General features: G+C 44.3%; 1 protein-coding gene across 4 annotated transcripts in view; it reads left to right on the plus strand.

Moving 5' to 3' along the window:
- CRSH (Ca2+-activated RelA/spot-like protein) overlaps nucleotides 1–23,296 on the plus strand; it is a 113,769-nt gene that overhangs the window by 5,383 nt on the left and 85,090 nt on the right. For 3 of the 4 annotated variants that reach the window (XM_086497932.1, XM_086497931.1, XM_086497930.1), the window contains exons 2-3: nucleotides 4,949–5,136; nucleotides 5,264–5,330. The exons of the other annotated variant lie outside the window; for it this stretch is intronic. In XM_086497932.1, the coding sequence (XP_086354058.1) occupies nucleotides 4,949–5,136; nucleotides 5,264–5,330 (255 nt within the window). The remainder of the gene's footprint in view (nucleotides 1–4,948; nucleotides 5,137–5,263; nucleotides 5,331–23,296) is intronic. 4 annotated transcript variants of the gene reach the window in all.

Raw genomic sequence — 23,296 nt, forward strand, 5'->3', positions numbered from 1 at the left:
TGTTGTTGAAAGGCTAGAGAGATGTGCTGATTTTGCCATACATGTGAATGACGTGAACGGTGAGGAGGGCATCATGTCCTCAAGACGATCCTCCCCCCAAGACATTTAGTGCACTCAAAAAAGGATAAGAGGGGTCCCATTAGTCTCTAAAGAAGACCACTACCACTCACCAGGATCCGGTTTTAATTGAAACAATGGCTTCCTTTTCCAAATCCACAACCTCCAATGTGGGGCCTCCTCTGATAGGAAAACAGGTCAGTCAACACAAGAGCGCCTCCCCAAAGAACCCACCACTCAAACAGGAAGTCAATGAGTATCTAGTCGTTGATCAAGAGACCAATCTGTGCAATGTCAAACACCTGTGGCCCATGGTGCACAACAATCACATGTTCAGAGTCGGGGCCACCCACCAGCCCTGATGGGAGGGTAAAGCAGTCTTGTCCCCCAATGAGTGCATGCTAGTTAGCAGGAATAGCCCCGTCAATCTCTTGCTTTTGTGGAACAACCCCTATGCGGATCCCACAACCTTTGACCAAGACGTAAAGATGCTGCGGAAGCATCTTCCCATCTCACCCAATCAATTTGTGTCCTCTCTTTGAGCTGTTTCCCTCTTTATCTATCACATATGCATTCCAATGAAGTGGTTGTCTCTCTACCTCCTCCAAACAATGAGGTGGCTGTCTAATCAAAGAAGTGCGCATGTCCATTAAAATCCTCAGTAGGTAGCACAAAAAGGGTGACAAACGAGACATATACAATTGTGCATCTATAAAAATGAATCGGATGGTCGAGCGCCAAACGTTGTCGTTGTCCATAGACCTAATGTCACAAATTGATGATGTGGCATACTAATAAGTGTCCCAACTTATGGGCACCTGTCGATGGGGCCTTGGGGGACACTAGGAATTAAAAGCGAGCTGGGGGATTGCTACTGTATGGAATCTCGGCAATTCATGCTGAGTTGTTGACGTGGCTGTCTGTACGGATTTTTGCATATCGCGCTGGTGTGCTAACGTGGCAGGCCGTATGGAATTCCGCTTTTTACGTTGCCTGCTTTTGGGAGCCACGTGCTTTTGAGTTGAAGGCTTTTTGTGTACTTCTTTTCCCCAAGGCCAAAGGCCTTTAAATAAGTCCCTAGAGCTCTCTCTGGCTCATTGTGTACTGACGAGCCAGTGACCAAAGGAGACCCCAGGGCAACTGTACTTTGCTCAAGCATCAATACAATAAGAAATACCAAAAGGGGCTCTAGTATTTGAGGCCATTCTTTCTGGGCATGAAACTACCCTGGGCCGTGTCGACTCAATTGAACTGTGAATTAAGTGTGAAGTATTTTAAAGTTATCTTTCTCTTGTGTATCGTGTTAGATTCAAGACTTGAGGTGTCCAAGTTTGTTACATTGGTATCAAAGCTCAGTCGATTTCTCTTCTACCGGGAAATCCGATCCCTTTTCTCGCGACACATGGATTCAGGCAAGAATCAGATGACTCCTCCTGCCACCTTGGGAACGAAAGGTAGCTTGGAAAATTCGAATGGATTAGCAGATCACGAATACGGGCCACCTCGGCCCCGCAGTATCAGCTAATGGAGATGCAACGTCAACAACAGGTTGATGAGTGCGCAAGTAGACGCTCCAATTTGCAATATGCAAATTTTTTGACCCGGCACTCGATTGACGAAGTGCATACACATTGGAAGAAAGCCATTGACTCACAAATAAAATCGGCCCTCTAGAAACCTCCTGCTCCAAGGATGTTTATTGAAGAACAACTTGATGACGTCGTCAAAAGGAGAGAACCAACTTTTGGGGGCGAAGAAACAATTAAAGAAGCGCAACAAGGGGACTGACTACCCTGGTTATTTGGGCTGTCAATCTTCTTTTGCAAGTGCACGAAAACAGAAGAAGCATGGACGCTTTGAAGGACTGTCCAGTTCATCCTCTTCTGACAGTTCAGATAGCTCTTCCTCTTCCGATTCGAGTGATGAGGACATAAAGGGCAAGAAACGCAGAAAGAATCAAAGTTTTGGAAAGAACAAGAAGAAGGCAGATCCAGATCCGTTTCTGACAGTTCTACTGAGGATTCATCCTCCTCTGAGAGTTCGGACTCCGATGATCACATGTTCTATTCTAGGAAGAAACACTTTTACAGGCCAATCAATATGATTTTCTTGAAGACAAGGGCAAATAGACCAAGGAATTTAAGGAAGGTGGTCAGTCAGTAAAGTTTGAATCTTTTTTAGGATTCCGAGACGCTCCCAAGGCTTTAGCCTTCATTGAAGAGTTTGACATAGCATTCTCTGGGGAACGCTATTCAGAGCACTCCAAAATTAGGAGGGCAGCATCATTCTTAAAAGGAAATGCACGAACATGCTGGTCACTCTTCTTTTACGGAAAGAAGCCCCTACCAAGTGGTTAAAATTCAAACGGATCTTTATTTCTTCTTGACTGACTCAGGAGTACAAACGAGATGTGATGACCCCTTGGAACCATCTTTGGATGACCAAAGCTGACACTTTAAATGCTTTTTGTGAGAGATTTTGGGATGCTTTTCTATCGGCCTCTTCTTTTAAGAAGGTTACTTTTAACCAGCAAATCGAGCGGTTTTGCTGTGGACTTCTGAAAGAGATCCGAGATTACTGCCTTGAGCAAAAGTCCGAGTCCATACAAGAATTGATGGGACATGCTAAGCTGGGATTTGCTTTGCATTCGGGTAACTTGATTTACCCCACTGATCAAGTTTCGAAAGAAGAAGGATGCACGACCCCGATTGACCGAGGAACAGAGAACAGATTATCTCAAGCAGGGGAAGTGTTTTGACTGCGGAGAACAAGGACACATCTCTGCAAGGTGCTCTTAAAAGGCACAGTGAGGACAATCAGAAGACATGCCAGAGAGTTCCAGAGTGGTTGAAGGACGTGGCAGAAAAGGAAAGATGAAAGCAGGACTGGTACCATATTGTATGGAGATGGACCCGAATCAGATGGACGAAAGCACAGAACTTTGCCGCGCATGGGGCGAAGTAAGAGATTAGGAAGTCCTCATCTTCTTTGACGGAGGAGCCAAGGCCAACTTCATTTCACCTCAATTGGCGGCTCGACTTGGAACTACTCCCGATAGGATGGGGCCACAAGCGGAGGCAGTTCCAGCGGCACCCTGAGTCGTGCCATCTTATTTCTTTACTTGTTGAGAAAGTATAATCATTCAAAAGAATCATGAAAAATGTTTGTCCATTTTTGCATCGCAGGTAGTTTATTTTCAATGTTTCTTCCTTTGGAATGTAAATAATCAGTCATAAATTCAATAAAAGTGGGGAGCTTAAAAGCCCACTTACTGAATGACTTAGTAACACACTATTTGGGTGTTTTGATCTCTAGCGCTTCTAGTATTTTTGCTCTAGCTTGACAAATGCCAGCCTTTATCATGGCTGAGTATGTCCATCACCTCTGGAGGGTGATAGAAACTAAGCCCATTGGTTTTATAGAGTACGTTCAAAGCATAAATGACCTTTTTACAAACTTGCACCTACTCTTGGGCACTGACGACGTGAGTAGGGATGTCTTAGCTGTTGTCCAAGCTATGCATGATAAAGGTGATAATCTTATTCTTCTTGTTTGGACAAGCAGCGAAGTTGAGGTCACATATTGTCAAGTTTGTATTTTTGTACTTCTTTGGTTATTTTCAGCCTCTTCTTCGTAGGTTTCTAGTAGTATTCATTTCTAGTATTTAACTTACATTAGTTCTTAAGAATTTGTTCCTGTAGAAGTTGTGTGGAGTCCGGTTTCTAAGATTAAGTCTTTGAGATGTCTTATCCTTTTTAGTTTAAAGTTGAGATCTTGTTTCAAGTTTTAGCCAAGTAAGCTGCTTCAACTTATTTTGTGTGTGCCTTTTCTAAAATTTTAAAAAAAGTAAATAATGGTTTGTTTTATCTATTTTTGTTTAATAGCAAATAAAGTGTTTTTTCCCCCTTGTGTCTCTTGCTTTTGTAGTTTTATGAGTGTTTTATCCCCTCTTATAATTCGTGAGTTCAAACTATTTTGAACTTATGAAGGTATATAAGGTAACACATGTGCTCCCCACGGTGATTTATTAGGTTGAATGAACCCTTTGTCGAGATAATCCTTCAGCTGTCGTTGAATCTCGTCTTCTTTGGTTTCACTAAACTGATAGGGTTGTTTTGAAAAAGGTTTACTACCAGCCGCCACTTCATGTCAAAGGTTCAATGGAAAAGTGTGAATTGGGTGATGATCTCGTTTGCAACCGCAAGCAAAAGTCTTGGGATCGGTAGCCAATGGATCTTGGATCTATTGCGACAGATCTTTATGGAAATGCCCTATGCTCTCCAATTGCGTGCCACCCATGGGTAGCTGGATTTGCAAGATAACCTGTAAATGGGGGAGGAGGAGCAGAGGAAAGGAGAAGCGCTAGAGAGAGAGAGAGTGCAGTCGCTAGGCAAAAATGCCAAAGAGAGGAAAAACGCTAGTGAGAGAAAAACGCTAGAGAGAGGAATCTGCACACACAATAGAGAGAAAACGCTAGAGAGAGTGTGCTAAACGTTGACTGCTTTGTCAATCACTGATTTGCCCAAAAGTACGAGGGGGGGGGGGGGGGGGGGGGGGGGGGGGGGGGGGTTGCTCCTTATACAGGGAAAACTTGAAACTATGGACCAAAGTTCCAACCTGCTATAAATATGTAAAGTCTCTAAAGTGACATACTGCCCACATTTTATGAGCAAAACTATAGAACACTAGAGACTTTGACCCCGGTAAACCCTAGGAACATGCAACTTCAGGTTGGGATCCATAGGAGATGAGATAGGTTTACGCTTAGTCATACCAAATGCTTCCAACAACTTGCCCCCCCTTTGTTTGCCATATCTGCAATCCAAGAATGTAGCGAAGCAAGCTGAGATCTGTCATCTCAAACTCCTTAGCTCACACTGTCATTTTGCAGGTACAAAAATCAGGGCGCACTTGTGTTGCAATATATCCCAGTATCGAGCGAGAGGGTTTTATTTGGTTTGGGCCAAATTTAAAGCCAGCATACGGAGACACGGCAACAAAAAATTTATCAATATCTACTTCTTTATTTGCTAAGCCCAAATTCAAGGATGATCTGTGTACAAGCAATCTGTCTCACAGGTTATAAGTAGTAAACTTGACATTTTGATGCAAATCTGATTTTCCTTTAGATAACAGCATGTGTGTGTATGTGGCTAGTTATTTTGGAATTCTGATTGGGATTTTTGTGCAATTTAATGTACTGCAGGTATGAACAGTCAGTACAGAACCTTGTACGCTCTGGCCGTGTACACTATGCAGCTTATGGACCACATGTATGCTTGACAAATTTCAATACGTTCTAAAAAGCAGCCCCCCACCCCCTCTCCCTTTTTGACAGAAAGTATCATCATTTGATCAAACTTCTTGAGGGCAGGTACCCCAAGATAAAATATACAAAATGTTGATTATAGCAGAGTAGTAATCAAAATAGATATATTAGATACATGGACTAGACAAACCATATTTCCTGGTTTTCTATTTGAAGAAGAGGGGACATGCGAAGAAGACAGAATTCTAATGGAACCCCTGTGCCTGTATGTATACCTGCGTGGTCTGAGGCACCTGTGTCAGCCTTTGTTGTTTGTCTCTTCTTCTATGCAACAATTCTTCTCCTTCTTGGAGTACCAGAAGCTGAAGATATCTGAGCAGCCTTTTGTCATATGTGTGCTGTCTCCATTCCCAATGAGTGCATCCGACTTCCATGTATCCTGTTGTACCACAAATAAAGCAGTGTCCTAGTAACCGAGTGAAGGAAACCCTTTACCAATTGTCTACACCATGAATAGTGGGAAGAGAGAGAAAACGAGGACGCTTATGAGATAGGGGTGAAGGATAACTAGGGCAGGGGTTTTGCCACCATCTAGTGGTGCCTTACCCTCATCGAGGATTCCACGACTCTCAATCTCTGATAGATGTGGCCAGCCTATGCTTGTTCTGTTTGCCTATTGGTTGCTGTTTTCTTTCTTGTTTGTTGGAGGCTTTTCACACGATTTGAAAGGGTGGAATGGGAATGGTGGTGGTGGTCCCTCCCCTCTTGGAGGCTTGTCTAGTGATGCCGTTCTTCATGCAAGTGTCCTCATCATTGGTTTGTCCTGCTATGTTGAAGATTTTTATGCGAGCCGTTGGTGGTCTCTCCTGTGGGTCATCATCCACTTGTCTTGTTTATTGGAATCTTTATGCAAGCTTTGGTGGTGGCTCTTCTCTTTGGAAGGATCCTCGGGATCATACTGGTTGTAGTGTTGCTGTGGTGGAGATGAAGTTCAATGTTGGAATGCACCTTTTGGTGTTGGAGCTCTAGAGTATGATATTGGAGATTCTCTAGTCGAGTTTTGGGCTTCCTGCTTGCAAGTCTCCGGTGGCTTGTTTCTAGGGCAGTTCTCTATTTACAGTCGTCCCTTACTTCCTTGCCTCCAGCTCTTGATCTATCTCCCTTTATTGTATTGCTTCATCATTGGTAGTTTTTCCCCCTATGGTTTTGTAATCCTGTCATATTTCAGGGGTTTTCCCATTGCTAGATTTGTAATTTATAATGTCTACGGGCAATGATAATTGCTTTGGGCTTTTTGTAATTTTCTTTTGTAATACATAGGGGCTGGCCCCACTTTTTTGATGCAGAGTGGAGATGCTGTGCTGATGCCTCTATTGTTGGAGTGTGCCTTTTACAATTCAGACTCAAGTTTTGAGGATTGTCCCATAGCTCTTAATGTAATGAGTCTGGAAGACTTCATGCCTATTCCTTTTAATCCTCAACAATGGAAAAAGTTTTCTAAAGAAAAACAACAATACACGTCTGAAGATTCAGAGTCTTAACAATTCAGATTTCTCTCTCGACTCTGAAAAATCAGGTAAAAAGACCTTGTCAAAGCTGCTCTGAAGGAAGTTGATAAACCTAAGCCACCAGCTTTAGAAAGAATGCTTATTCGAGCTTTAGCAAAGAAAATGAAAATGAAACAAATTCAAGAGAACAAGCCCCTCTTTGATCATTACTTTATCAACAATCTGGTCTCAGGCAAAATCAAAGCTAGACCAACCCATCAGCTACCACCAGGAAGAGAACCCTCCTTTCCTTCCAATTCGGATGATGAAACCGTAGAATATCCCCAGGATCTTTCCTCGACATCATAAAAACTCCCTGGTCTATCATACAAAGAGTTTCTCTATAAAGAAACAACATTACGACAAAGGGAAGAATTGCTTGAAAAGCAACAAGCTTTACTTCGGTGGAAAATAGATCTACAAGAAAGGGAGAAAGCTCTTCTCTCTAGGCGGGGTGAGAAATATCCACTATATCCACCAACCTCACCAGTTTCAGTTACAACCTCTCCACAACTCCAGTTCCATTGGATATTTTGCTATCAAAAGAACAATCACCAGAAACAGCCAAAGAATCAATACCAAAAGGTAATCTGCTATCCAAAGAAGACATACAGAGCCTCAAAGAATTATTAACTCTATCTAAACAACAAAAAGTCCAACCGTCTTGTGAAGAACCTTCAAAACTATTGGTGGCCAACGAATGTCAAATTGACAATAAAGATATTCTACCACTAAAGGCGAATATTATGGTAATTGGCAAAGCCCCTCTCAAAGGAAAATCACACCTAGCTTCGTCATCTAGAGAGTCAGGATCAAGTTCTTCGTCAAATAAAGGTAAAGAGTCTAAAACTAAAGATAATATCTCTATTACCATTAAAGAAATTAGTGAAGCACAGAGACAAGATATCTTGGAATCTCCAACAATCAGTATTGATGGTATTCCTGCAGAAGATCTATCATTTCTAACTCATGCAGAAAAGGTAGACTCCTCTATCTATTACTCCCATAAGAAAGAAGAAACTATTCTAGATCCAGAATAACCTCTCAGACCTCAGACTGATAAAGATAAGACCAAATGGATCAATACCAAGGTGGCAGTACTTAGATCATCATGGTACAGAGACTGGAGAAAGTTTTATGTTAACTATACAGACTTTAATTCATAAGCAGAGATTTCTGAAGAAGCTGACCCCGCGAAGCAATTGGATGCTGAACAAATCAAGCCAATATTAAGCTTGAAGCCATAAAGAAAGCATGGATCAATCCAATCGACAAACAGATTCAACAACGGAATAATGATCGTACGGAATCTTCGGTAATGGTGTAAGGGGTGAGTTAAGAAATAATATATGCACCAAGCGTCATGTCGGTATTTGGGTGTGGATGCAAGTATAGAGTAACTTGCATTTTGGCATGACCAATAGCGAGCTTGCATGAAACAGTTTTATGGATTTTTCCTTTGGAATTATTTGCATAGGAAAGTGTAATTTCGTAGGAAAGCATTTGAATCATCTGTGGTGGGGCTAATGCCTGATTAATATAGGAGATTACAGAACCTGAATCCCATAAGGCATCTAGTCGAAAAGACTGTTCGTGCTAAAATTTAATCCATACCTCTGAATACTAAGCTTTGTTATATTTTGGATCAAACCAAAATATTTTTGCTTTGTCATTAATGGTATGGATATTTGTTGTAGAGGTTTGATTCGGAAAGTTATGCAGAACTCCAGAATTATGTAGACTTTCTTCATTCTTGTTATTTTGTTGCGTTGGTTGCAGCCCTGGGTGCATGAATCTTATCCAGTCTTCTTGCTGTGCAATGGAGTTACCTTGTTCCACCATGTTTCTAAATAAAGGCAAAGGAGCATACCTTTGTTGCCCTTTTCGTAAAAGATTAAGCTTTAGTGGCGTCTTTTGGCTCCTCCAGGATTCAGTTTCATCGGATGATTGGGATTCGTACTAGGGCTGGAAGGGACACGCCTTTTTTGCTTTGGAAATGAAAAAGGTTTTCGTACCATGTTAGTTAGTCGCAGTTGACTGTCATCCGAGAAGTTCGGTTCTTTAAAATTATTTTCAGAGATCAATTCTGTTGCTGAGCTGTCTTCTGACTGTTGTTCGTTAGAATCATATTCTGTGTATTCAGCAATAGGGATTTCGTTCCCTTCTTTTGCAATACATTGCAATAGATCACTTCATATTCGTATTTAACCTTGAGGACTGCATTTCCAAACTACTTCTTTCTTTGGGGACATTCTGGTGCAATGTGTCCTTGTTTGTTGCAGATGTAGCACCGCACTTGCTTTCTTTCTTCTTTGCTAAACTTGCGCTTTCTTCGTGCTACTTTGAACCTCTTTCCATACTTGTTTTTATGATGTTTGATCTTGCAGGTACACTTCTTACTGTCTCGACAGCCGAAAGTTTTAGCCTTTGCTTCTTTGTCACAGAAGCTAGAATTAAACTCTTTAACTTGCTTGATTTCCTGTTTCATTCTTATCCAGGCACATTCCATAGCAGTGACTTCATCTATGAAAGAGTTGATCCGGGCTATTGAAATGTTTTTGTCTAAATGTAAGCCAGCTGCTTTGATTCGTTCTTTGACTAAATTTGCAAATGACTTAGGAAATGAATTAATGTAATATGCTTATATTCAGCTTTGAAATATCCACCTGGAAATTGGTACATTAAATGCGTCATATGCTGTTGATATTTCTTGATCTGAGTCAAGCCGCAGAACTTGCTTCTGAAAAAGGCTTCTTTGTTTTTTTCTTGGATTTTATTGGTTGATCCTAGGAATTGCATAACCAGAGCTGCAAAAAACAATGAAATGACATTATCAAAGTTCTCATGCCCATCTGATCCTCCTTGCATAATATATGCTTTACTGTCAGCACTAAGATCATCCCACCAAGCTCTCAACATCCCTAGAAATCCTGCTATTATCATAGAAACTGATTGCCGTTGAGTCAGGTCTTTGTAGTGGATTCCATAGTGTGTAGAGTTGTACAAAAATTCAAAGACCTTCCAAACTTGATCCCGATTTAGTCCATCTATATCCAAGATGGTCATGTCACCGATTCTTATGACACCTTTCAGAGTCGTTGAAGAAGATGAAGGGGTTTCAATCTTTACCTCATCAGTTTCCATCTTGACTGGATTTATCATTCTGACTTCTTCGTCACAACTGATTTTTGATTGTCATCTGAAGATTGATATGTTGCTGGAAATTTTTGAGGAAGATAAATATCCAGTTCATCCAATTCTTCTTCTTTGTATTCTACACATCATTCTGAGTCTTCTGATAAAATAGTCCTTACTACTTCTCCCAGTTCTTGCCGTTGCTGCCAATCTTGGACTTGAGCATTTTCTCCCCATTTGTGATAGGGATTAAATCCATCTTCTACGTCTTCATCTGCAAAAGGTGACATTTCATGAGGGAATTGTGTTACTGTCGTAATTACTGGTTCTTGCAGGACAGTAGATAACATTTTAGGAAAATCTTTATGGTTTGGACTGCCACCAAAACTGATCACTTGTTGTAAAGTTGCTTGATGATCTTCAACCGCCTTAGCTGTACCTTTATCCTTAGCAGATACCCCCCGGGGGGGAAAATTGTGAGTGTAGGACTGAGAAAGATTAGAAAGTCTGGAGAGAACCTGGTATTGTAATGCAACAATTTCTTTCAAAGCATTGGTATGCTAGTTGGAAGTAGATTCAAAAGGTTGAAGACGTCCTTTAGGTGCTGATAAAATATAGGGTTGACTGTGAGAAACCTCTCTCTTCAATTGCTGCCTTGGTCAAGAGTTTTATGCCATTGGAGACAAACCCCGAAGCAATAATTTTATTGCAGAGTTTGCATCGAAAAAGCCCTTCATAACCCTTATACGTCTTTGGATGTATGCATGCTAGAGATGGAGGATTATTTCTTCGATAAGAAGTTGAGACGGAAGGATGGCTAGTGTCACGGGGACGTGACAGCTGTTAACTATGTCACGAGGACGTGGCAACTGCTAACTTTGGTTGTTGGTTTCTTTCCAATTGGTTTTGTTTTATTTTTGAGACCCTCTTTTTGAAGTAGCAAACGGTTGGACATTGTATGGCCAATGTGAACGGTAGTGTCACCCGCAGACGGGAAGTGGTCGGCACTGGAATTCGTATAGTAAGAGGATGTCTAGGCTCAGAGCAAGATCATGTAGGTCCCCTCGTCACACTTAGCAAGTTGGTGGATACTAGGAAGTGAACTCAATAAAGGCATAAAGTCAAGGTGGACTACCAACAAAAAATGTCCGACAGTTGGGCCACATTGCATTTTTGGATGCGGTCCCAATGAGGATAGATGGTCAGACGACCACATGGAGCCCAACGGAATCATTTCCTAAAATTTAGGGAACTGCTATTTTGGGCCACGAAATGTGTTCGCGTCATTACCTCCGGTATGACTAGGGGAACACTTTACAACTGTACCGCGAAGTCAACTGGGCGACCAATCGGGATATTTTTAGGAGGCAACCCCGAAACACATGCAAAAAAAAGGGCGCTGATTTTTAAGCTGGGAGAGGCTTCATTTGGGTTTTTGTCACAGGTTAAGAGCTATGAAGTGCTTTCTTTCCCTCTATGTACAATGTGGTGCCAGGAGTGATGCCCTGCACGCTACGCACTGCTCTCTCTCTCTCCCTTACGTGTAGTTATGTGATGCCCCACAAGAGGGCTTTTCATTTGACTGATGTACAATTGTGTGGGTTTATGCAGGACTGCCAAGGCAAGAGCCTCTTGCACAGGTACTTGGTTAGCTAGTGGCTAATCCCCTGCAGGTACAGGTGAATTCGGAGAGGTTTCACGTGAGAAATCTCGTTCGATTCAAAGGGCAAGTAGCCCTACAGGTGTGGGAGCTCGAGGTCTTGCTACAGATGCGACCGGCACGCGAAACGGAGCCCAAAACAGGGAATCACAGCCTGCTGTGTATTTTTGCAGGTTTAGGGTTTCGGCCCTAGACGGACCCTAATACCCCCAGGAGGTTTGGGGACGCGAGGGGACCGCTGTAGAGGTAATGTGGCGCATTTTCGGGGCAGAAAACAGAGAATTCAGCGTGCTGCAGATTCTCGCCAGGTTTTGCAAAGTGTCCGTATGCATCGAGAAAGTCATCTATTGCGTGGGGATACTGACTGTGAAGCGTCCTAATACAGTTATGCTGCCGAAATTGGGCCAGAACAGGTGTTTCTCAGCCTGGATTGTGCGGGGCAGTTCGTAGGAGATCACAGGTTTTATTTCCTCTGTTAAAGAATAAAGAAATACCGAAAGGGGCGCCAATTTTGGGGCCTACAGGTTGTCGGCGTCTGCTCGGGGAATTCTAGCTTCCGAGCCGTGTGTGTATTCAAGTGTTAATTCCCGTCGAAGGTTCTTTTTGCAAAGTGCTCTGCGTGTGTGTCTAAAGTAAAGAATTTCAGGTGAAAGCCAACGCCTACCGCCCCACGGGCCGGTTTCATGGTTCCATTGCCGGGATATCAATCACTTTTTCCTCAAAGAGTGAGCCTGGATTGTTCAGGGTAAAGACACACAGTGCAAGAACGCGGGGATTACACTATGGCCGACAAGGGGAAGGGAATTATGGAAGAGGGTTCCTCTTCAAAGGACAGGTAGGAGATTCCTATGGTTTTCGAGATTGGCGAGAGCTCACGGCCGCGTCAGTCTGTACCTCTTGTCAATGCGAATGTCCCTCCGGTAGTACAGGGCTTTATGACTAGGCAACTTAAGGATGATGCGTTCAGGACTCAGTTAGTTGCCGCGGTGAATGTCTTTTCGCAGCTGGTGCAGAATCCAAGGTTTATGGAGTTCTTGCAAGCGCCACCAGTGCAACAACAAAATAAACAAGCTACACCGCGTACGGAGCTTGTAGAGGCTCAAGCCCAGGTACTTCATGCGGCTTAGGAGGATAGGGAACACTCGCATGTTGCGGAGTCAGGGGCTCCAAAACACGTTCCTGCTGAGCTTGAATAGGTAGCTAGAACGCCTATTCCACAGGTTATGCCAATTCAGCCCGCCACCTTTCAGAGCCAGCATGCTGTCTTGAATGGACAGGGAACTGGATAACACGCAATGTACCCAGTTTTTCCACCACCCACGGTACATCGTGGGTATTTCGGGGGTGGATCAGTGTTCCAAAGTATGGCTGGTTATGCACTTGGAAGTCAGCCGTACATGCCAGGAACAGTGTTTGGGGGTATGCGAGGCATCATGCCAAACCCCATGTATGGTAGTATCGGCATGCAGCAGGGTTTTCAGAGCAACCACGGCCAGTTTGGGGTGCCACAGGGTCATTTTGGCATGGCTGGTTTTTCTGGACAGCAGCCAGATATCGCACCTCTGACGCAAAATGTGAATGGTCAAGCTGTGCCGATTATGCCTACTACAGTGACCATGTTCGCAGACCATTCCTTATGACAATTTGGGGGCACTGGAGAAGCCGAAAGCTTACAAAGAAGGTGGTGTAGCTGTAAAGTTCAGTACCTTCGGTGGCTTCGAGGATAAGACAAAGGCTCTCACTTTCCTCCAGCAGTTTGATACAGCTTATGCAGGAGGGAATTTGGTAGAGGCCTCTAAGGTCAGGAAAGCTGCCACTTTCTTAAAGGACAATGCGCTTACATGGTGGACGACATTGTTAATGCAAGGGCAGGCACCCGCCACTTGGGTTTACTTCAAGCAAACGTTTGTATCTGCTTGGCTGTCAAATGAATTTGAAGCCGACGTCATGACAGATTGGCACCAGCTTACTTTAGCTTCATGCAAGAGCTTGTTGGAGTACAATAGGAGGTTTTGTAAAGCGTTACTCTCAGTGACCTCCTACAGATTTGTGCCATTGACAGAGCAGATAAGAGAAGTATTGTTGTGGGCTGCCTAAAGGGCTTCGTGATTACTGTACCAAGAACAGAGTGGCTACCCTCACTCAGCTTATGGAAGTTGCGAACATTGGTCTTGCCTTGTTGAAAGGAGAGGACAGTGGGTTTCCGAGCAACGAGAAAGGAGGGCAGCAAAAGAAAAATTCAGCGAAGAAGCCCTTTGTGAAAACGGCTCCTGATGCGTCGCAAGGGTCAGAAAAGGCCACCAAAGATAAGGATTCACCCACAACTTCTGGAGCGCAGGCAAAGAAACAGAAAAGGAAGCCTTTTATGCGCAAGTCGCTCAAGGAAAAGAAGGTTCTAATGGCTGAAAACAAATGCTTTATATGCGAGAAGCCTGGTCACTTTGCTACCAATTGTCCACAAAGAAAAAGACCAGCTGACTCTGATGATGAAGAGGACCAGAAAGGCAAGAAGCCTAAACCCACGGCAGCTTTAGTGCCAGACACGGTGGGTGACAGGCCAAGTACAGATGCCAGTGAGTTATGCAGGGCATGGGGTAAAGTTAGGGATCAGACGGCACTCATCTTCTTTGATCCAGGTGCCAAAGCCAACTTTATCTCACCAGAGTTAGCTATGAAGCTGGGCATCAGAGCTGAAGAGATGGGGTACACAGCAGAGGCAGGGTTGGCATGTCCTGGCCACCTCCCATTATTGGAAAGCTGCGTCTACATATCCAGTCATATGTGGACACAGAAGAGTTCTACATCATGCCGTTGGAGGGATGTGACGTCTTGTTGGGGATCCCGTGGATGTTCGGAGTGCATGGAGTCTTGGATGCCCACAACAAAAAGATCACTGTACAACATAGGGGCAAAACTCACACCTTGGATGTAAAGCTTAAAGGAGAGTCAGTCCCTATTGTATCTGCTTCTGCTATCACTTTTGTAATAAAGAATCATCTTTCTGTGTACTTGATTTTTGCACGTGATGTCTCAGATAGTGATCAGTCAAATTTATCTGTGTTAGATAAAGAAAGGTCAGCATTTTTGCAAAAGTTTAGTGACTGTTTTTTTGACTCATTACCGTCGCAATTGCCACCAGAGAGACCTGAGGACCATCGGATAGATTTGGTGCCAGGGTGTAGCCCACCAAATAGACCTCCCTACAGGGTTAGCGTGGTGCAGCAGAAAGAGATTATGGACCAGGTTGAGGAGTTATTAGAGAAGGGGCTGATTCAACTTAGTTCTTCACCCTGGTTTCCTATTCCTCGAATTGATGATATTCTCGATCGTTTAGAGGGTGCTGCAATTTTCAGCAGGATAGACCTTAAGAGTGGGTACCATGAGATTCGTATAAGGCCAGAGGATGTGCACAAGACTGCGTTTAGAACGACATTTAGTCTTTATGAGTTTCTAGTGATGCCGTTTGGGCTAACTAATGCTCCTGCCACGTTCAACAAAATGATGGACCGGATTTTCTGCTCGCATCAACAGTTTGTTGGGACGTTCTTGGATGACATGATAGTCTATTCGAAGAATGAAGAGGAGCATAGGCGTCACTTGACCATTGTGTTCGAAGAGCTGTGCAGTCACAGGCTACTTGTCAATCCTAAGAAAAGTGAATTCTTCCTGGAAGAGATACACTTTCTTGGCCACATAGTTTTAAAGGATGGTGTCAGAATGGATCCCGCAAAGGTCGAAGCTATTAAGACATGGCCAGACTTGAAAATTGTGCACCATGTTAGAAGCTTCTTGGGATTATGTTCCTACTATAGAAGGTTTATCAGAAATTTTGTAGAGATAGCATCGCCTCTTCACGCTTTGCAAAAGAAAGAGGTCACTTTCAAATGGACCCAAAAAGAGATTTCAGCTTTTAGTCTCTTAAAGAAAAAGTTGACTTCAGAGCCAGTAATTGTTTTGCCAGATCTCACGAAGTCATTTGTGGTCCAGTGTGACGCGTGTGGCAGTAGCATTGGAGGAGTACTAATGCAAGACGGACGGGTAGTAGCTTATGAAAGTCGAATTTTGCAAGGGCTAGAGAGGACTATGCAAGTCTATGAGAAAGAGCTCTTGGCTGTGATTCATGCCAGGGTGTAGCCCACCAAATAGACCTCCCTATAGGGTTAGCGCGGCGCAGCAGAAAGAGATTATGGACCAGGTTGAGGAGTTATTAGAGAAGGGGCTGATTCAGCCTAGTTCTTCACCCTGGTTTCCTATTCCTCGAATTGATGATATTCTCGATCGTTTAGAGGGTGCTGCAATTTTCAGCAGGATAGACCTTAAGAGTGGGTACCATGAGATTCGTATAAGGCCAGAGGATGTGCACAAGACTGCGTTTAGAACGACATTTGGTCTGTATGAGTTTCTAGTGATGCCGTTTGGGCTAACTAATGCTCCTGCCACATTCAACAAAATGATGGACCGGATTTTTTGCTCGCATCAACAGTTTGTTGGGACGTTCTTGGATGACATGATAGTCTATTCGAAGAATGAAGAGGAGCATAGGCGTCACTTGACCATTGTGTTCGAAGAGCTGTGCAGTCACAGGCTACTTGTCAATCCTAAGAAAAGTGAATTCTTCCTGGAAGAGATACACTTTCTTGGCCACATAGTTTTAATGGATGGTGCCAGAATGGATCCCGCAAAGGTCGAAGCTATTAAGACATGGCCAGACTTGAAGACTGTGCACCATGTTAGAAGCTTCTTGGGATTATGTTCCTACTATAGAAGGTTTATCAGAAATTTTGCAGAGATAGCATCGCCTCTTCACGCTTTGCAAAAGAAAGAGGTCACTTTCAAATGGACCCAAAAAGAGATTTCAGCTTTTAGTCTCTTAAAGGAGAAGTTGACTTCAGATCCAGTAATTGTTTTGCCAGATCTCACGAAGTCATTTGTGGTCCAGTGTGACACGTGTGGCAGTAGCATTGGAGGAGTGCTAATGCAAGACAGACGGGTAGTAGCTTATGAAAGCCGAATTTTGCAAGGGCCAGAGGGGACTATGCAAGTCTATGAGAAACAGCTCTTGGCCATGATTCATGCGCTTTCTAGCTGGAAGCACTACCTCTTAGGTGCTGATTTTGTTGTCCAAACAGATCATCAGACCTTGCGACTTCTTGACACAGTCAAAGTTATCTGAAAAGCATATGCGATGGGCAAACATTCTTTCCATGGTCCGCTTCCAGATTATGCATGTGGAAGGCAAGAAGAGTGTTGTGGCTGATGCGTTATCAAGAAGGCCACAAATTTCAGCTGTGTCAATTCCTTATCATCATGAGCTAGATGATATGAAGGAACAATATACTGCTGATGAAGATTTTGCAAGGATCTTTGAACAGTTACAAGAGGGGCAACATCACGAGCACTACCTCCTCAGAGATGGTTTTATAATGATGCATGGCAGACTTTGTGTCACTAGGCCACTGCGACATAAGGTCATGGAAGAGAGTCATGTCCCACCGTATGCAGGCCATCGTGGCATTGATGTGACAGTTAAAGCGGTAGACACATTCTTCTATTGGCCTACCTTGAGGAGAGATGTGGATGCCTTTGTGCGAGCATGCATAGTTTGCCAAAAGGTCAAGTTTGACAGGCAAAAGGCACCAGGGTTGTTACAACCATTGCCGATTCTGGATAAGCCATGGGAAAGCATTGCTATGGACTTTATCTTTGATCTTCCAAGAATGCCAACAGGGACTGATGGTATTTGGACCATTATCTGCAGATTCAGCAAGCAGGCCCATTTTATCCTTATCAGGAAGAAGATAAAATCTGATCAGATGGCACGCTTGTTCATGTACAATGTCTTTAAGTACCATGGTATGCCACAATCGATTATCAGTGATCGTGATCCTCGCATGACCAATTTGTTCTGGAGAGGATTGTTTGAGAACATGGGTACTACGCTCAAGTTCTCGTCTTTGTTTCATCCACAAACTGATGGACAATCAGAAGAGGCTAATTCTACTATCTTAGATCTGTTGAAGTGCTATGTGTCAGATAATAAAGGCAAGTGGGAACAATATTTGCCTATGCTTGAGTATGCATACAATAATACGGTGCATTCCTCTATCGGCAAAGCACCTTCTGAGATTGTTGAAGGCGGCAAAAAGGTTCCTTCCATTCTGCATACAAAGGACAAGATCTTTGAGGCAGATCGATATGTCGAGAACATGGATGAAATGTACAAGAAAATCAAAGAAAAAGGCTGCTGATCGTCACCGTCGTAAATTGTTGCTATCACCTGGTGATTGGGTTCTGTTAAGGTTCGAAAAGGCAAGCTTAAAGAAGATGAAGGGCAAGGAATGGTTGTTTCCTAAGCTCAGTATGCGTTACAGAAAAGTTAAAGGACAAGTTGCAAGACGCTATTTGGTGAAGTTCAAGAACTATCCGCCTATGGATGCAAAGTGGATGAAGAGCATGAACTGTCAGAGTCACCAAATGTATTGTAGCTTTACCTTGAAGCCTTTGGGTTACAACCTAGCTATGCCCCAACCCAACGTGTGCAAAGAAGGGGTAATGATGGAGCTAGTACATTAAATGTACATATGAATTCAGTGTAATAGATGGAAATGACAAAAGTATGAAGGCCTCATTAAGCCATTTGTATCTAGGTGTTACGACCTTTCTTGCGGATACATGTGATGATAAAAGAGTGTTAATAGCACAAGATCATCAGTGGCGTGTATTTATGGTATGCAATTGAGGACGTTTGCGATTTCAAGAGGGGGGTATGTCACGGGGACGTGGCAGTTGTTAACTATGTCACGAGGACATGGCAACTGCTAACTTTAGTTTCTTCCAATGGGTTTTGTTTTATTTTTGAGACCCTCTTTTTAAAGTAGCAAACGGTCGGACATTGTATGGCCAATGTGAACGGTAGTGTCACCCACAGACGGGAAGTGGTTGGCACTGGAATTCGTATAGTAAGAGGATGTCTAGGCTCAGAGCAAGATCATGTAGGTCCCCCCGTCGCACTTAGCAAGTTGGTGGATACTAGGAAGTGAACTCAATAAAGGCATAAAGTCAAGGTGGGACTACCAACAGAAAATATCCGACAGTTGGGCCACATTGCATTTTTGGATGCGGTCCCAATGGATGGTCAGATGACCACAGGGAGCCCAACGGAATCATTTCCTAGAACTGCTATTTTGGGCCAGAGAAATGTGTTCGCGTCATTACCTCCGGTATGACTAGGGGCACACTTTACAACTCGGTCGAAGTCAACTGGGCGACCAGTCGGGAGATTTTTAGGCGGAAACTCCGAAACGGGCAAAAGCTTGTATGAACTTGCCTCATGCAAAAAAAAGGGCGCTGATTCTTAAGCTGGGAGAGGCTTCATTGGGGTTTTTGTCACAGGTTAAGAGCTATGGAGTGCTTTCTTTCCCTCTATGTACAGTGTGGTGCCAGGAGTGATGCCTTGCACGCTGCACACTGCTCTCTCTCTCTCTCTCTCTCTCTCTCTCTCTCTCTCTCTCTCTCTCTCTCTCTCTCTCTCTGACTAGGGGCACACTTTACAACTCTGTCGAAGTCAACTGGGTGACCAGTCGGGAGATTTTTAGGCGGAAACTCCGAAACGGGCAAAAGCTTGTATGAACTTGCCTCATGCAGAAAAAAGGGCACTGATTCTTAAGCTCAGAGAGGCTTCATTTGGGTTTTTGTCACAGGTTAAGAGCTATGGAGTGCTTTCTTTCCCTCTATGTACAGTGTGGTGCCAAGAGTGATGCCTTGCACGCTGCACATTGCTCTCTCTCTCTCTTCCTTATGTGCAGTTATGTGATGCCCCACAAGAGGGCTTTTCATTTGAGTGATGCACAGTTGTGTGGGTTTATGCGCGATTGCCGAGGCAGCAACCTCTTGCACAGGTAGTGGGTTAGCTAGTGGCTAATCCCCTGCAGGTAGAGGTGAATTCGGAGAGGTTTCACGTGAATCTCATCCGATTCAAAGGGCAAGTAGCCCTACAGGTGTGGGAGCTCGAGGTCTTGCTACAGATGCGACTGGCACGCGAAACGGAGCCGAAAACAGGGAATCACAGCGTGCTGTGTATTTTTGCAGGTTTATGGTTTCGGCCCTAGACGGACCCTAATACCCCCAAGAGGTTCGGGGACGCGAGGGGACCGTTGTAGAGGTAATCTGGCGCATTTTTGGGGCAGAAAACAGAGAATTCAGCGTGCTGTAGATTCTTGCCAGGTTTTGCAAAGTGTCCATATGCGTCGGGAAAGTCATCTATTGCATGGGGATACTGACTATGAAGCGTCCTAGTACAAATATGCTGTCGAAATGGGGCCAGAACAGGTGTTTCTCAGCCTGGATTGTGCGGGGCAGCTCGTAGGAGATCACAAGTTTTATTTCCTCTGTTAAAGAATAAAGAAATACCGAAAGGGGCGCCAATTTTGGGGCCTACAGGTTGTCGGCGTCTGCTCGGGGCATTCTAGCTTCCGAGCCGTGTGTGTATTCAAGTGTGAATTCCCGTCGCAGGTTCTTTTTGCAAAGTGCTCTGTGTGTGTCTAAAGTAAAGAATTTCGGGTGAAAGCCAACGCCTACCGCCCCATGGGCTGGTTTCAGCTAGAAGCTCTAGAGTCGGATTCTGCTAGCTGTGCTTTGTAAGCAGGTCTTGCAAGAACAAACTCAGTCTCTAGATCTGCCCAATATCTTGTATTGATTGGTCGATCCAAGCCTTTGGATATTCAAAGGAACTGGTTGTTGAATTTCGTTCAGCAGCGTCTGTGAGATATTCAATTTCCATTATGATGGAAACTCTACTTCTTGCAGTTTAGCATTTCAGGTAAGGTTCCCTGAGTAGTTTCATCTACCTTCATCACAATATTCTGGCCTTTGATTTGAGATGCATCGTCTTGGAGGTAGTTAGAATTTTAAACAGAGGAAAGGCAGGTATTGACAGTTCTGACTATCATTCTATATGCAATTTGCAGGTGATGTGAAATGTGCTTTAAATGATAAATCTAGCCCATGCGTCTTAATCAGGAGAGAAATAATCTCATCAAAATACCTATCAGTTAGACTGTAGGGAAAGTTGGGAGAGCATTCTATATATATGGGACCGTTGGATAAACTTCCCTGTAAAATGCTAATGGTTTGATCTGACAATTTTCTATGCCTAGTCTAGGGCATGCATGTAGGGCTAGTGTGCCTCTGGGCTGGCCACCCTTTGCACATGCATTTTCTCTGCACTGTCCGGCCGCCCACTTCTGGGCCGCCCGCCCACCTTGTCCGGGTGCCCTCATATTTCATTTATTTCTGGTTGGGTCGTGGGGGATTTTTCCAAGCTTTGCCCTACCTCCCCTTGGGCACCTATTTATGGGGCGAGGGGGGTACCCACTTCCACATCTCACAGAGATCATACTGATTGTACTGAGGGTCTTCTGCTCATGGTAGTCATGGGGGGACTGATCCCCCCCTCTTCCTACACATAGCATTTTGGTGTCTACTCTCTCTCTCTCTCTCTCCCTCTCTCTCTCTCTCTCTCTCTCTCTCTCTCTCGCTTCCGCACACGCGCACTCTCACAACATATACATATGAGAGCAAAAGGTCACATCTATGTGTGACTCTAATACAATGTCCGGGGAACATAAAATAAAAATAAATGAGGGATCTAGAGTGGGTAGGTATGTAAGTCTACCCTACATCCTCATCATCATCAATATCACAAATACATTTTCTAAAAACATATGGGGATGGGTTCAATCACATGAAGGCTAATGAGATGTACAATGGAGAAAGTATACAATGGTGATCATCCCATGAACTCTCATCGCTCTCTTCAGTATGGTCTCAATGTCCTCCATAGTCAGCTCTTTGGGGGGGCGTGCTTGATGTCGTTCAGCGTGCCTACTCTGAACAGCTCATGTCGCTTGCTTGCCTCCGTCGTGGACTGCCTATTCTGGACAGCCTGCACGCTCTGTTGCCTTGGCCCGCCCCTGCCCCTCCCTTGCCCCACCCACCCCGCTCTCTTGGTGCCCCTGCCCCTACCATTAGACTCGCCCTCCTCATGCCCTGCCCTTACCATCTGCCCCCGCCGTGCGGCCTAGTTCCTCACCTTTTCCGAGACCTGGTTTTCCTCTCCCCCCTCAGCTTTGTCGCGGAAGGAATCCTTTGCAGAGCCTGGCTTTGTGATGTCCTGGACCTGTAGCGCCGCAGCTGGCCTCTCCACAGGTTTGCCTTATCTCTTCATGCTTGATTCTCAAGCTATTGCCCAACCTCCTTCAACACGAAGCGTGCCAGGACAATTGTCTCTGCCTGGAGAAGGTTGCTTCCGCACCCTTGCCCCACACCAGCTTCCCCTCCTAGTGCTGCAGACTTTGGCACTTGTTTGGGCGTTTCTACCTATGTTGGTTACACTGGCTCGTTGGTGCCCTATCAGTTTCGGGTTTGGTCTTCCCTTTTTAGTTCTTGTTTGTTTTTGATTTTGTAATTGTGTTGGCATGTGTATGTGTAACCCTCTAATGATTTGCTTCTGGGTGTGTGTGCGTGTTGATATGTAACCCTCTAATGGTTTGCTTCTGGGTGTGAGTGGGTTTGAGTGTGTGTGCGTGGAAGCTTGCCTTTAGAGAGTGTGTGTGTGTGTGTGTCCTTAAGGTTTGCTTTCGAGTGTGTGTGCGCACGTGTGTGCGTGAGTATGTGCGTGGAAGCTTGTCCTTAAGGTTTGCTTTGTTTGCTTTTTGTTTCTGTCATTTTTGCTTGTTTTTGTTTTGTTTTCTTTTCCTTGTTTTGTTTGGCTTGGGTTGTTTGTTTGGGGTTTTGGTTTTGGTTCTTGCTTGTTTTTCACAGTTTGTTTGCTCGGGGTTGGCCAGCTGCGCTCATCTCAACTCTCTCTACCAAGATTCTTGAGCCGGTTTCTACCTGGATTCTATGTCAAAGCCTCTTATACAGCCTCCGAGAAGTTCCCTCTCCAGCTATGGCCACCTTCGGCAAGTGGACTGCTCACTCTTCTAGATGAAAGCTCCTTGTCAGGTGAGGTGCAATGCTTTGTCACCCACCTCGTGCCATCCTCCTGATGTATATTGGTGATGTCATTCGCCTCTTCTCTCTCATCTTCGCCACCAACTGTTCTCTCCCTTCTGTTCCTCCGTTACCTCTCGTTGTCAGATTTTACGAGTTGGCGGGCATCTGCCCGACAGCGAGCTTCTCGTAGCTGCTCGTTGTCATCTTCATCGCTGGTGGCTTTTGGTTGCTTCGGTTCTTGATTTACAGTTGTTGATTGGGCTTTTGGTCGAAATGCATATCTTTCAGTGGCTACTTATGTCCTCTCTCCACTTCGCTTGCTAGGGCACTTTTACTCTCTCTAGGAGAGGTTTTTTACCTTGGCCTTCAGTCTTTTTTGTTTGGCCAGTTGTATCCAGTTTTTCATTATTCCGTTTGATGCCTACGGGCTAGCTATGTAAACAGTTATGTACTTGCTCTCAAAATAGGCACCATTTAGGTGTTCTGGGAGATTTTCAAGCAATAGAATCAGCCTCCTTTCCTTGCGCACGCGCACGCGCGCGCGCACGCACACACACACACACACACACACACACATAGAGAGAGAGAGAGAGAGAGAGAGAGAGAGAGAGAGAGAGAGAGAGAGAGAGAGAG

The sequence above is a fragment of the Adiantum capillus-veneris genome, chromosome 24 (assembly GCF_014529385.1).
Source record: "Adiantum capillus-veneris isolate H3 chromosome 24, ASM1452938v2, whole genome shotgun sequence".
NCBI lineage: Eukaryota > Viridiplantae > Streptophyta > Polypodiopsida > Polypodiales > Pteridaceae > Adiantum > Adiantum capillus-veneris.